General features: G+C 40.5%; 1 protein-coding gene across 10 annotated transcripts in view; it reads left to right on the top strand.

Moving 5' to 3' along the window:
• The window catches only part of fryl (furry homolog, like), a 477,034-nt gene that overhangs the window by 277,397 nt on the left and 185,289 nt on the right, over positions 1-14,348 (top strand). For all 10 annotated transcript variants that reach the window (XM_087987974.1, XM_087987980.1, XM_087987968.1 and 7 more), the window contains 2 exons: positions 4,120-4,388; positions 8,320-8,509. In XM_087987974.1, the coding sequence (XP_087844100.1) occupies positions 4,120-4,388; positions 8,320-8,509 (459 nt within the window). The remainder of the gene's footprint in view (positions 1-4,119; positions 4,389-8,319; positions 8,510-14,348) is intronic.

Genomic DNA, 14,348 nt, shown 5'->3' with positions numbered 1-14,348 from the left:
TCCAAAATTGTTCTCTCTATTCCAAATGTGGTCTCTTATGTGGTTGTAGTGAGACTTCCCTACACTGATACTCCAAACCGCTTGGAAATAAGAGCTAACATTCCATTAGCCCTCCTGATTACTTGCTACATCTATGTGTTAGCTTTCTGTGTTTCATGCACAAGTACCCCCAAGACTGTTTGTGTTACAGCTTTCTGCAGTTTCTCTCCATTTAAACAATATCCTGTATTTTTCCTCCTTTCTAAATTTTGTAAATGTGCATTTTCCCAAATTGTATTCCATTTTCCAAATATTTGCCTGTTAAATTATCATGATGTCTCTGTCAACTATTTGTATCCCTCTTGTGACCTGCCTTTCTACCAATTTCTGTGACATCTGCAACTCTGGCTGAAACATATTTATTTACTTCCTCCTTGTCATTAATATATATTGTTAACAGTTGTGGACCACTCATCCCTATGGAACCCCACTGGTCATAGAGTGCCAACCTGAAGAAGGAGCCCATATACCTTGTCACTGCTTCCTGTCCATGTACCAGTTTTCTGTTCATGCCAATATATTATCTTCAACACCGTGGGCTCTTATCTTATTACTTAAACTTTTGATAGCTCTCTTGTCAAACATTTTCTGAAAGTTCAAACGTAGCACATATACTGGTTCTCCTCTTTCCACTCTGATTTTCCCTCAAAAAACTCTATTAAGTTATTTAGACACAATTTCCCTTTGAATTCATGCTGACTCTGTTTTATTAGATTGTGATTTTCCAAATATCCTGCTTTTACATCCTTAATAATTAATGCCAATATTTTCCCAACAATAGGCATTAAGCTAATTGACCTACAGTTACCTGCTTTTTAACCTCCTTTCCTTTTTGAATAGGGGTGTCACAATAGCTGAAAAATGTGTTGCTGGAAAAGAGCAGCAGGTCAGGCAGCATCAAAGGAGCAGGAGAATTGACGTTTCTGGCATAAGCCCTTCTTCAGGAATTCCTGAAGAAGGGCTTATGCCCGAAACGTCGATTCTCCTGCTCCTTTGATGCTGCCTGACCTGCTGCGCTTTTCCAGCAACACATTTTTCAGCTCTGATCTCCAGCATCTGCAGTCCTCACTTTCTGCTAGTGTCACAATAGCTGTTTTCCAATCCTGTAATATTTCTCTACAATCCAACAACTTTTTGAAAATTATCCACTATCTCCAGCTGCCTCTCTTAGGATTCTAGAATGTAAGGCATCAGGACCAGGGACTTATCTGCCTTTAGTTCCATTGGTTTGGAGGTAGGTTGGCTCACTGCTGGAAGGTTTGTTTTCAACAAGAGATTGAAAACAAACCTTCCAGCTCAGCGAACAAACCTACACCCAGAACCTCAACCTGAGCTACAAATCTTCTCGAAACTCACTTCCATTAGTTTGCTTAATGGGTAAAGAACCTACCTCTGACATTTGTCTATATCTATCATCCCTCAATTTAAAGCTATTCCCCCTCGTGCTAGCCATCACCATATGAGGGGAAAAAAGGCTCTCACTGTCCACCCTGTCTAATCCTCTGATCATCTTGTATGTCTCAATGAAGTCACCTCTCTAATGAAAACATCCTCAAGTCTCCAACCTTGCCTCATAAGACCTTCCCTCCATACCAGGCAACGTCTTCGTAAATCTCCTCAGCATTCCTTCCAAAGCTTCCACATTCTTCCTATAATGTGGCGACCAGAACTGTACGCAATACTCCAAGTGCAGCTGCACCAGAATTTTGTACAGCTACAACATGAACCCGCAGCTCCAAAACTCAATCCTTGTACCAATAAAAGCTAACACATGGCATGTCTTCTTGACAACCCGATCAAACTGTGTGGCAACTTTCAGGGATCTATGTACATGGACACTGAGATCTCACTGCTCATCCACTGTACCAAGAATCTTACCATTAGCCCAGTACTCTGTATTCCTGTTACTCCTTCGAAAGTGAATAACCTCACACTTTTCTACATTAAACTCCATTTGCCACCTCTCAGTCCAGTTCTGCAGCTTATCTATGATCCTCTATAACCTGGAACATCCTTCCGCATTGTCCACAACTCCTCCAACCTTGGTGTCATCCACAAATTTACTAACTCATCTACAAATGAGTCGCCTCAGGCGACTGACTGTGTGGAGTTTGCACATTCTCCCCGTGTCTGCGTGGGTTTCCTCCGGGTGCTCCGGTTTCCTCCCACAGTCCAAAGATGTGCAGGTCAGGTGAATTGGCCATGCTAAATTGCCCGTAGTGTTAGGTAAAAAGGGGTAAATGTAGGGGTATGGGTGGGTTGCGCTTCGGCGGGGCGGGGCGGTGTGGACTTGTTGGGCCGAAGGGCCTGTTTCCACACTGTAAGTAATCTAATCTAAATTTTGGTTCGTTTACCCCTCTCTCAGAATCCTTCTTCCTTACTGGGATGCACTTTTGCTGTGGGTCATGAATTACCTCCTGAAATGTCTGCCACTGCTTGCTTACTGTCTTATTTTTCTGCTCAGTTCACTTTAGCTAGTTCTATCCTCATTTCATTGTAATTCCTTTTTTTAAGTTAAATCACCATTGCTTCAAACCCTAGTTTCTTAGTCTCAGACTTAACACATTGAGATCGCTACTTCCAAGGGGACCTTTTACTTGTTTATTAAACCTGCCTCATTACCAATTACCAGATAACCTGCTCCATAGTTAGCTCTGAAACACTTTGCTCTGGGACATGGTCCCTAATGCAGTCTATGAATTTATTGTCATATCTTTCCAATTTGATTAACCTAATAAACATAATAGTTAAAGTCACCTATTTATTATTGCTCTGTTCTTTTATTTGTTGATTTATAGCGTTTTGCAGATAGTGGCTACTGTTTGAGATCTGTACGCTACTCCTACTAATGTCTTCCTTCTCTTGTTTTTTTTGGCCTCTGCCCAAATTGACTCAACATCATCAGCACCTAGGTCATCTCTCACAACTGTGCTCATTTCATTTCTTACTAACAGTGCTCAGCTGCTGCCTTTTCCATCCTTTGTGTCTATCTGAAAAATCACATAGCCCTGAGTATTAAGTTCTCAGTTTTGATCTCGTAACTGTGTTTCCATAATGGCTATGAGATCATATTCAAATACCTCGACTTGGGCCTTCAGTTCGTTTACCTGAGTCTGAATGCTTTGTGCATTAGGATACAAAGCCTTTAAATTTGCTCTATTATTGAGTTTCCCTACATTTTATGGTTTGTTGGTACAATGTGGCGTTTGTACATTCTGTCCCTTCCTCTTATTTTCTGGTAACAAATCAATCCCATCGCTTCTCCTTTACCTTTGATTTTGTAATTTTCCTTGCAACTGAACCCACTTCTCAACTAGTTAGTTTAAAGCCCTATACTGAGAGGTATGTGATGAGTCATTTTAGGAATTTGGGTTGTTACTAAAAGAAGCTGGCTGTGGACTTATTACTATACTTTTTAAAAAAACAATTGTCAGCAAGTCGGTCTGGACAGTGACCTACATCCAGCATGTGTCAGAAAGCGGATAACTGCAAACCTATATGGTAATAATGGAAAGATGAATACCCTCTTGAATGTAGAAGAGGTTGGATAAACATTTAAGATCTTGTGCTTTCAGTTCAGAAGGCTCTCAGATGAAACCTGTTTTTCAGTTCAGAACTCCAGAGTTGAGTGTAGAAGCAAGTTGAATTTTACCCAAAGCTAGAAATGTTTACTTCAGTTTAAAGAAAGCTAGATACTCCAACAGAAGTGTTTTGATTTGTGCATCTTCCATGTCAGTACAATTTGGTTAGAAATCTGCAAGTTCTTGGAACTGACAGGTTTTCTACTTAACTAAACTCTTCATAAAACAAACAGTTGAGATGGAGTATTTCTGTGGATTTGAGTTTGTAATGGAGGGTATTGGGAAACAGTTTGAAACTTTGTTTTCATGGTTTAATTAAGCTCATGCTAATTGATAGAGCTTGGTTTGTATTTCATTCTGGGATCTGACTTGCCTAGTACCATAGCTGGGACATTACTGTCCTATCTACCATCTTTGGAAAGCTTTTTGTTGAACATAACTTCTTATAATGCATATGAAGAACAAAACTAAGATTATTTTCTTTTTGCCTTTAAATCAGACGAACTTGCTGTATTGCCCCACTGGGATAGACCTCCAGACGCTTGCAGAATGGAGTTCCTCTCCCATCAGCCATCAGTTTGATGTGGTCAGTCCTTCACACATTTGGATATTTGCACATGTGACACAGGGCCTGGACCCTTGGGTAATTAGCTTATCAAGCTTCCTCAAGCAAGAAAATTTGCCCAAACACTGTCCATCAGCAGTGAGTTATGCTTGGATGTTTTCATACACTCGCCTACAGATGCTTTCTCCGCAAGTGGACATAAAGTAAGTCTTCCTAAGCTTTTTTTCAAGCCTATTGCTTGCCTTTGCTATCGGTCAAATACACAAATTACTTAGATTACTTACAGTGTGTCCACACTGACCCGCCGAAGCGTAACCCACCCATTCCTGTACATTTACCCCTTTACCTAACACTACGGGCAATTTAGCATGGCCAATTCACCTGACGTGCACATCTTTGGACTATGGGAGGAGACCGGAGCACCCGGAGGAAACCCACACAGACACAGGGAGAATGTGCAAACTCCACACAGTCAGTCGCCTGAGTCGGGAATTGAACCCGGGTCTCTGGCGCTGTGAGGCAGCAGTGCTAACCACTGCTCCCCTTTCTAAATGATCCCCTTTCTCCACTTTTCGGTTCATTAATTGGTTAATTTAGAATTTGGTTGTAAAAAGGTGAATTTTGATGACCAGTGTTAATTATAAACATGTTAAGTTATATTAATTAGATTTATTTTAACCTAGATTTGGGAGTGTAAGGCAAAATGTCAAAAGTTTTGGGTGACAGCACAACTTAGAAGTTTTTGAGAACTGAGATAAGGATAGTGCAGAATTTAAGTAAATCAATGAAATCTGGTGAAATCAGTAAACATGACAAATTAAATTAAAAGTAGAGAAAGGTGAAGTGGTATACATTTTATTTTTATTCACAAGACTTGAGTATTGGTGGCTAAACCAGTATTTATTGTTCACCCCTAACTGCCTTTACAAAGGTGGTAAGTTCTTGAATTGCTGCAGTGCATGGGATAGGTGTATCCATAGTGTCTTGGGTAAGGGAGTTCCAGCACTTTGACCCAAAGACACTAAAGAAACAGTGAACGTTTGAACTCAAGATGCTTTGGGCTTGAAAGCGAATGTAATGGTGTTCTCATGTATCTGCTGCTCTTGTTCTAGATGATCGAGGTCACTGGTAAGTGTTGAATTGGAAGCCTTGATCTGAGTCTTTGCAGGCCATCTTATAGATAGTATACAGTGCATGTTGAAGGTGCTGGATAAGGTGCCGATCAAGCAGGATGATTGTCCTGGATGATGCTTCTTGAGTGTTCTGCATCAGAGCCGTACAGGTATACTGCACAGGCAAATGGACACTATTCCGTCATACCTCTGGTACCTTGCGATTGTGGACAAACTTTAAGAAATCAGAGGGTGAGTTACCTGCTGGTCCTTACCCTCGAACTGTTTTCTGGCTTGAGTGCACCCTAGATGCTGGTAGGATGGATTTCCAGGACTTTAGCTTATTTGATAGTGAATGAATGATGCTATTGTTCTAAGTCAGGAAGTTGCATGGCTTGGGAGGGGTCCTGTTGAAGAGGTTTTGGGTGAGTCAAAAATATACATCTTACAGATTGTATACACTTTTGCAACTGTGCATTGGTGGTAGAAAAAGGGGTGAATTTATTGTGGTGAATGAGACACTAATCAAGCTGCTTAGTCCTGGATTGTGATGAATTCTTGAGTGTTACTGGAGTTGCACTCATCCAGACAGGTGGAGAGTATTCTATTATACTCCTAATTAGTACCTTATAGATGATGGACTTTCAGGGGTCGGCTGCACCAACTCTCTGAAGTGCATCTGACCCAGACCCATACCCCATCCATAACCCCACATTTATCATGGTTAACCCACCTAGCCTGGACATTATGGGCAATCCACCTAACCTGCGCATCTTTGGACTGTAGGAGGAAACTGGAGCACCTGGCAGAAACCCTGCACAGACACTGTGGAAATGTGCAGACTCCACACATGGTCACCTAAGGCTGGAATCGAACCCAGGACCCTGATGCAGTTAATTGAAACTGATAGTTATTTTCCAATGATACAGCAATGAATAATCTGAAGGAAGAATATGAACTGACAGAGAGTTGACTTGAATGAGACAAGATCAGAGCTAGCCCAGATAGACTGAAACTAATGGTTGACGGCAGAAAACAGCTTCAAAGTGAAGATGGATCAGACACTGTCAAAGTATGTTCCCTCAGCAGGAAAATGTAGGACAAACAAATCACGAAAGAATGGAAATTAAAATATTGAAGAGGTGTGCCTGTAAAAGTGTTAGGTAGAACAAAAGGTTCAGAGGGTGGTAAAAAAACAAGTGAGAAGTGGCGAAGGACTATATTAAATTCCAAAGTCTTCTGTAAACTCATCAGTAATATATGTGTGGTAAAAGGAGGAGTAGGGCCACTTTGGGCCCAGGAGGCAAGAGGTATGACAAAGGGGTTAAATGCATACTTGACATTTGTCTTCACCTCCAAGATGGACACTGCCGAAGCTATAGTGATAGAGGAGAATGTTTGGTCACCAGAGGGGTTTAACGTTGATCAGGAAGTGGTTTTGGATGACCCGTCATACTAAGCAGATGAGGCACTGGAACCAGATGAGATGCATCCAAGGACATTGAGGGAGGCGAGAGTTGAAATTCTTGAGGCACTAATGATAACCAATCTTCCCTGGGATCCAGTGTAGTACCAGAGGACTAGAGAATTGAGAACGTTATGCTGTTGTTCAAAACAATTGTTGAGGTAAGCCTACCTTTTATTGATCAGTCAGTTTAACTTTGGTGGGGAAATGTGTCGAAATAATAATTATTTGTGGAAAGATGAATAGACGCTTGGAAAAGTATGTTAGTTTGGAAAAGCTAACTTGGATTTGTTAAAGAAGAATCATGTGTAACTTGCTGGAGTTATTTTTTTGAAGAGGTGCCAAAGGGCAATGTGGTGGATTTAGTGTACATGGACTTCTAAAAGGCATTCAATACAGTGCCACACAATAGACTTGTGAGAAAAGTTGTAGCTCTCAGAATAAAAGGGTTGGTAGCAATGTGGATTCAAAACTCTGTGAGGGACAGAAAACAGAGTAATCATTCAATGGTATTTTAAAGGTAGAGGAATGTTTGTATTGGAATTCATTTCCCAGGTTAGATATTAGGATTATGCTTTTCCTGATATGTGTGTTATGGGGACAATTTCAAAGTTTGTAAATGAGACAAGGCAAGGCAACATTGTAAACTGTGAGAAGAACAGCCTGGAACCTTAAAAGGACACTGACAAGTTGATAGAATGAGCAAGTAGGTGACCGATGACTTTTAATGTGAAGAAGTGTGAGGTGATGCATTTTGGTAGGAAAATCATTGAGAAACAGTATAAAATGGTATTATTTTAAAGGATATGCAGAAGCATAGAAGACCTATTGTCTATGTGCAGATGTCATTATTTATGACAGATATCATTAGAATGTGCAGTATCCCAGGTTTCACTAACAGGGATATGGAATACAAGATAGGGAAGTTTATATTGAACATATAGGACACTGGTTAGAGATGAACTGGAGTATTATGTACAGCACTGGGTACTACACTGTAGAAGGATGGGAATGCATTGGAAAGATGCTCAAGAGGTTTATGAGAATAGTCCTAAAGGTGAGAAACTTCGTTAGGAGGATAGATTAGAGAAATTAGTGGTGTTCTTAGAAGGGATAGTTAAGATGAAATCTGGTTATGTTGAAATTCATGGACAGTCTGGATAGAGTCCATAGTTCGCTTTGGCAAAAGAGTTGCGAACCACAGGAAATAGATTGAAAGTGATGGCAAAAGAAACAACTCCAACATGAGGGAAATCTTTTTATATGTAATGGATGATCATTGTCTGGAATGCACTCTGATATTTTGGTGAAGACAAATTCAGTGGGAAGTCAGAATCAACACAAGAATATAAAGTAAATTCTTCCATTAAGAGGAGAAAGAGTAGGTGTATAGAAGTGGCAGAGTTGTTCGTGCAGCGAACTGGTAGTGTCACAGTGAACCTAATAAAGGTAACTATTCTGTGATTCAATAACAAACCTTGCCAAACATTTTAGCACTATAGTTTTGAATAGTTTTTCAAATTGATGTATTTTATTCTAATTCTCTTTTCCAAATAGTAGTCCTATAAATGCCAAAAAAGTGAGCACCACAATCGGCAATGATTCCTACATTGGGCTTTGGAGAAACTACCTTATCCTTTGCTGCAGTGCAGCAACATGTAGTACGGCTCCTTCAGGGTCACTAAGGTGCTCACCTCCAGAGACGCTGGCGTCTACTCCTGATAGTGGATATAGTCTGGATTCTAAGGTAGGTACTACTTGAAATTTCTATCAGCTTGATAAGGTGGATGTTGAGATTGTTTCTGCTGGTCACAGAATTTAACATGCAGGATCACAGACTTTGGATAAGGGTCCAATCATTTAAGAATGAAATGAAGAGAAAGGGTTGTGAATCTTTGGAATTCTCAAAACATGTTAGCGCCTCTATTGTTGAACACAGAAATTTAACATTACTCCAAAGGTCCAGAGAGCAGGCTTGAAAGCTGATTGAAGTCTAAGATTAAGCATGATCTTTTGAATGGCAAAACAGATTTGAAATGCCTTATGGTCTATTTCTGTTCCTGTTTCTTGTGTGTATTATTCAATAATTGAAAAAATAGGAAATACTTGAATAGATAAGGAAATTAATTCTGAGATCATGCCTTACCTGTCTGTAAAAGTAATTGATAGTGTGGACGCCTTGTCAGGTTCATGCTTCAAAGTGTTGAAGCTGATAGAAATGTTCGTTTTCAGTGCATGGCTTCTGGAGCATTTTATCCTTTTGCTGTCCCATGAGGCATTTTGACAACTTCTTGAGGTACTAATGTGAGGTACTTTTGTGAAGTTGTATTCATTTAACCTTGATCATTCTTTTGTATGTGTAGTCAAAATTGCTCCCACATCCACCTGTAAGGCTTTGTTGTACATCCTTCTCAGAACCAGCATTGTGTGATTGTTAGGTATTTATGTAATAAATATCTAAAAGCCATATCAGAATGTTTACTTTAACCTTAATCCAATTTTTTTCTCTCTTATCAGCAAGCCACGTTTGAATATTGTTTCCATTGTGAATTCTCCAAAATTGTTCTAAATTCCATCAGATTGACTGCTTTGCCAGCTGTCAGCAAATCATTACTGTTTATATCATCGTTGTCATCACCACAATGCATACAGTTTGAATTCACTAAAATAATGTCGGTGTTCAGTATCTGACAGATCCAAATTTAGGTTTAAATGTGGTTAACTAGATCCATGTAAATTCAGGTCTGTCACGAAAGTTAGGAGTAGAATGAGGCCATTTGGTCCTTCGAATGGTGGAGCATACTCAATGAGATTGTGGCTGATCTTGTAATTTTCAATTTCACTTTCCTGCTTTTCCCATTAGCTATTGACTTCCTCATTGATTAAAAATTTGTCTCAGCCTTGAATATCTCATGAACCAGCTTCATCAGACTTCTGTAGTAAATTGTTCCATAGAGCCAATGAGAAGAAAAAGATCATAGAATCCCTACTGTGTGGAAACAGGCCCTTTGACCCAACAAGTCCACACCGACCCTCCGAAGAGTAACCTACCTAGACCCATTTCCCTACCAAATTATCCTATATTTACCCCGACCGATGCGCATTCCTGAAACACTATGGGCAATTTAGCACGGCCAATTCAGCTAACCTGCAGATCTTTGGATTGTGGGAGGAAACTGGAGCACCCAGAGGAAACCCACGCAGACACAGCGGGAATGTGCAAACTACGCACAGTCACCCAGGGCTGGAATCAAACCCAGGTCTGTGGCACTGTGAGGCAGCAGTGCTAACCACTGAGCCACGGTGCCACCGCACGCCAAGGATATGCATGTCCATAAGCACCCTCACCAACCTCTTAGAGATGCACGATTGAAAGCACATTGTCTGAGTGCGTAACAGCCTGATATGGAAACTGCTCTGCCCAGAAACTACAAAGGGTGGTGTGCACAGCCCAAGCCATCACTGGAGGCCAACTTTCCATCCATGGAGAAAGTGAGGACTGCAGATGCTGGAGATCAGAGCTGAAAATGTGTTGCGGAAAAGCGCAGCAGGTCAGGCAGCATCCAAGGAGCAGGAGAATCGACGTTTCAGGCATGAGCCTTCCTGAAGAAGGGCTTATGCCCGAAACATCGATTCTCCTGCTCCTTGGATGCTGCCTGACCTGCTGCGCTTTTCCAGCAACACATTTTCAGCTTCCATCCATGGACCCCATTTACACAGCTCGCTGCCAATGAAAGACTGCCAACTTCATCAAAGACTCTTTGCACCCCAGTAATGATCTCCTTATAACCTCTTCTGTCAGAAAGAAGATATAGAGGCCTGAATGCATGCACACCAGTAGGTTCAGGGGCAGCTTCCTAGTTGTTATTGGCCTATTGACTGGACTCTCTCGGCTCAAATAATGCTGATCTTGCTAACGTTCATCTCTCCTGCACAATGTTACCTGTACACCCCTGTTTAAATCTTTTGTTCTATACATCCTTGCTTACTATGACCTAGCTGTACTGCTGATAAATCAAGTTTTTCACTGTACTTCTGTACACATGACAACAAATAAATCAATCAATCCAAAAAAGCCTCGTGAACCTTCTCTCGATTGCCTCCAATATCAGTACAACTTACCTCAGATAAGGGGACCAAAACAGTTCACAGTATTCCAGCTGTGGTCTGACTATTGTCTTGGATACATTTAACATAATTTAAATCCTTTCCTTCTAAACTAAAGGCAGCCATTCCAGTTGTCTTCCCTGTGACCCACCAAACTTTTAGTGATTCATGTGCTAGTATTCCTAAATCCCTCTGTGTTGCATATTCCTGCAGTTTGTTCCGAATTAAATAGCACTCACCTCCTCTCTTCCTGCCAAAGTGCGTAACCTCACATTTTCAATACGACCTTGCATCTCTCACGTTTTTGCCCACTTGCTGAACCTGTTTGTTTCTTTGTAAATTACTTTGTCATCCTCATCACTTACCTTCCCACCTATTTTTGTGTTGTCTGCAAACTTGGTAATAGTACATCTAAGTCATTAATACATATCGCAAATGATTGTGATTGCTAGTGACACTCCTCTAGGTATAGATACCTACTTTTTGTTTCTATCCCTTTTTGAACAAGGATGTTAAAATGAGCATTTTTCCAATCCTCTGAGGTTTTTCTAATACCTGAGCATTCTTGGAAGGTGGTGACCAGTGCATCCATATCTCTGGTACTTTATTTAAAATCCTAGGATGCAAACCATCAGGTCCAGGAGTCTTACCAGCCTTTAGCCCCATTAATTTCAAAATACTTTTTTCTATTTTGATAGTTATGTTTATTTCACTCTCGCTCGTGCTCTCTCGCGCTCTGTCTCTCTCCAACCACCACCACCACCAAATCCTTTCATTCTTTTCTGAATGCTTTTCGTGTCTTCTGTTGTGAAGAGTGATATAAAGTATTTATATTCACCATCTCTGACATTCCTTGGTTCCCCATAATTTCCCTGCTTCAATCTATAAGATGCAAATACTCCCTGTTGCTTCTCTCTCAGTTTTTATATGTTCACACAAATTCTTGCTGTATATTTTTGTTATTTACTAGGTTACCCTCGGTTTATTTTCTCCCATTTTGTTATTTATTTGGTCATCTTTTTGTCGCTTTAAAACTTGCCCTGTCCTCTGATTTACCAATAATTCTTGCCACATTGTGTTTTTTTCCCTTTGAAATTGGTATTCTGAGCTTCTCTGTTAAGCATGGCCAGTTTATCCCAGAAGGCCATTTGGGCCTTTGAGCCTGCCCCACCATTCAATAGGATCATGGCTAATTCGACATGCCTCAGGCCCACTCTCCTGCCTTTTCTCAGTAACTCTTCATTCCCCTGCTGATCAAGAATCATTCTATCTCAGCCTTAAATATGCACAAGATCTCATCTCCCACAGCTCTCTATGGCAAGGAGTTCTAAACACACTCAGCTCTCTGAAAGAAGAAATTACTCCTCATCTGAGTCTTAAATTGGTGCCCCTTTATTCTGACTCTCATAGACCTAAAGTGTCCCACGAGGGGAAACATCCTCTCAGCACTTACCCTTTCAAGCTCCTTAAGAATCCTATATGTTTCAATGAGATCACTTCTCAGTCTTCTATAGTCCAATGAATCAACTACTAACCTGATGAGCCTTTGTTCATAAGGTAATCCCTCCATGCCAGGGATCATCTTTATGAACCTTCTCTGAACCACCTCCAATGAAATTATATCTTTCCTTAAATAAGGGGACCAAACAGCATTCTAGATTATGGTCCCACCAACACCTTGTACAGTTGCGGAAAAATTTCCTTACTCCTGTATTCCAACTCTCCTTGAAATAGGGGCCAACATTTCATTTGTCTTCTTGATTACTTAGTGCAGCTGTGTGCTAACTTTCTTAGTTCTATGCACTATTATTCCCAAGTTCATTTGATTTGCACCTTTCTCAGTTTCTCTCCATTTAAATAATATTCTGATCTTTTGTTCTTTCTTCCCAAATGAATAACTTTGCATTTTCACACATTATACTCCATTTTCTAACTCATGGCCTATTCACTAAATCTAACCATGTCTATTAACTGTATCCCCCTCACAACCTTCCTTATTACCTATTTTTGTGGCTTCTATACATTTGGCCACAGTACATTAATTCCCTTCCTCCAAGTCGTTAATGTGTATTGTAAATAGTGCCATCCCTGCATCAATCCTTGTGAAATCCCACAGGTCATCGGTCGCCAATTTGAGAAAGAACCTGTTATCCTCACTCACTGCTTCCTGCCCATTAACTAATTCACTATCCATGACAATATATTATCCCCAACAGGTGAGCTCTTATCTAATGACTTAACCTTTTGAAAGGTGCTTTGTCAAACATGTTCTGGAAGTCCAAATACAACACATCTACTGGTTTTTCTTTGTCCAGTCTGGTTGAGACTTCCTTGAAAAAGTGTAATACATTAGCCAGACACTATTTCCCTTCCAAGAAGCCATACTGGCTCTGTTTGATTAAATTTTGATTTTCTAAATGTTCTGCAATTACTTGCTTAACCTTAATACCAATATTTTTCCAACTGTAGATATTAAGTTAATCAATCTTTGAATAAGGGTGTCACATTAGCAGTTTTCCATTCCAGTCTAATGCTTCGCACATCTCTGATGGGCGGCACCATGGCTAGCACTACTGCTTCACGGCACCAGGGACCTGAGTTCAATTCCAGCCTCAGGTGACTGTGCACACTCCACACAGACATTCTCCCTGTGCCTGTGTGGGCCTCCTCGGGGTGCTCTGGTTTTCTCTGACACTCCAAAGATTTGTAGGCAAAATGGATTTACTGTGCTAAGTTGCCTCATAGTGTCCAGGGATGTGTGCAGGGGGATTAGAAATAGTTAATGCAGGGTTATGTCGAGAGGATGTGATGGTGCTGATCCATGGGCCAAGTGGTCTGTATCTGCACTGTAGGGGTTCTGTGATTCTTCAGAATCCAATGGCTTTTGGAAAGTTACCATTAATATCTCTGTAGCCACCTCCTTTAAGTTCCATGGATGCAAACCATCCAGACCAGGGAACTTTACCTTTAGATCCATTAATTTGTCGATTACTGCTACTTTAGTGATAGTACTTAATTTTTCCCTCCATGCTCTTTAGCATTAATGGGATGTTTGAAGTTTCTTCCACTACAACGATTGATGCAAAATATCCATTTAATTTCTCTGCAATTCCCTTATTTCCTAACACCATCTCTCCAGATTGATTTTCTAAGGGGTCGATGTTCACTTTGATCTCACTCTTTCCTTTTATATATTTAAAGAAGCTCTTATTGTCTGTTTTTATGTTCCTAGCTAGTTTGCCCTCATTTATTTTCTGCTTTTGTTATCTTTGCAGCCTCTTTTGCTGGATTCTGAATTTATCTCTGTATTTGAGGCTTCATGATCTTTGGTCTCCTTACATGTTTTTACTTTGAACTTGATTAACTCTGGTTGGCTTATCCCTCCTTAGAATGTCTCCTCCTTATTGGGGTGCAGTTTTGCTGTGGGTCATAAAATACCTCCTGCAATTCCTGCCACTGCTTCCTTACTAACTTTCCTG

This window comes from Chiloscyllium plagiosum, unplaced genomic scaffold (assembly GCF_037043375.1).
Source record: "Chiloscyllium plagiosum isolate Xiang-an unplaced genomic scaffold, Cpla_swu_hap1 HiC_scaffold_1, whole genome shotgun sequence".
Taxonomy (NCBI): Eukaryota; Metazoa; Chordata; class Chondrichthyes; order Orectolobiformes; family Hemiscylliidae; genus Chiloscyllium; species Chiloscyllium plagiosum.
This window is presented reverse-complemented; position numbering and strand designations above follow the sequence as displayed.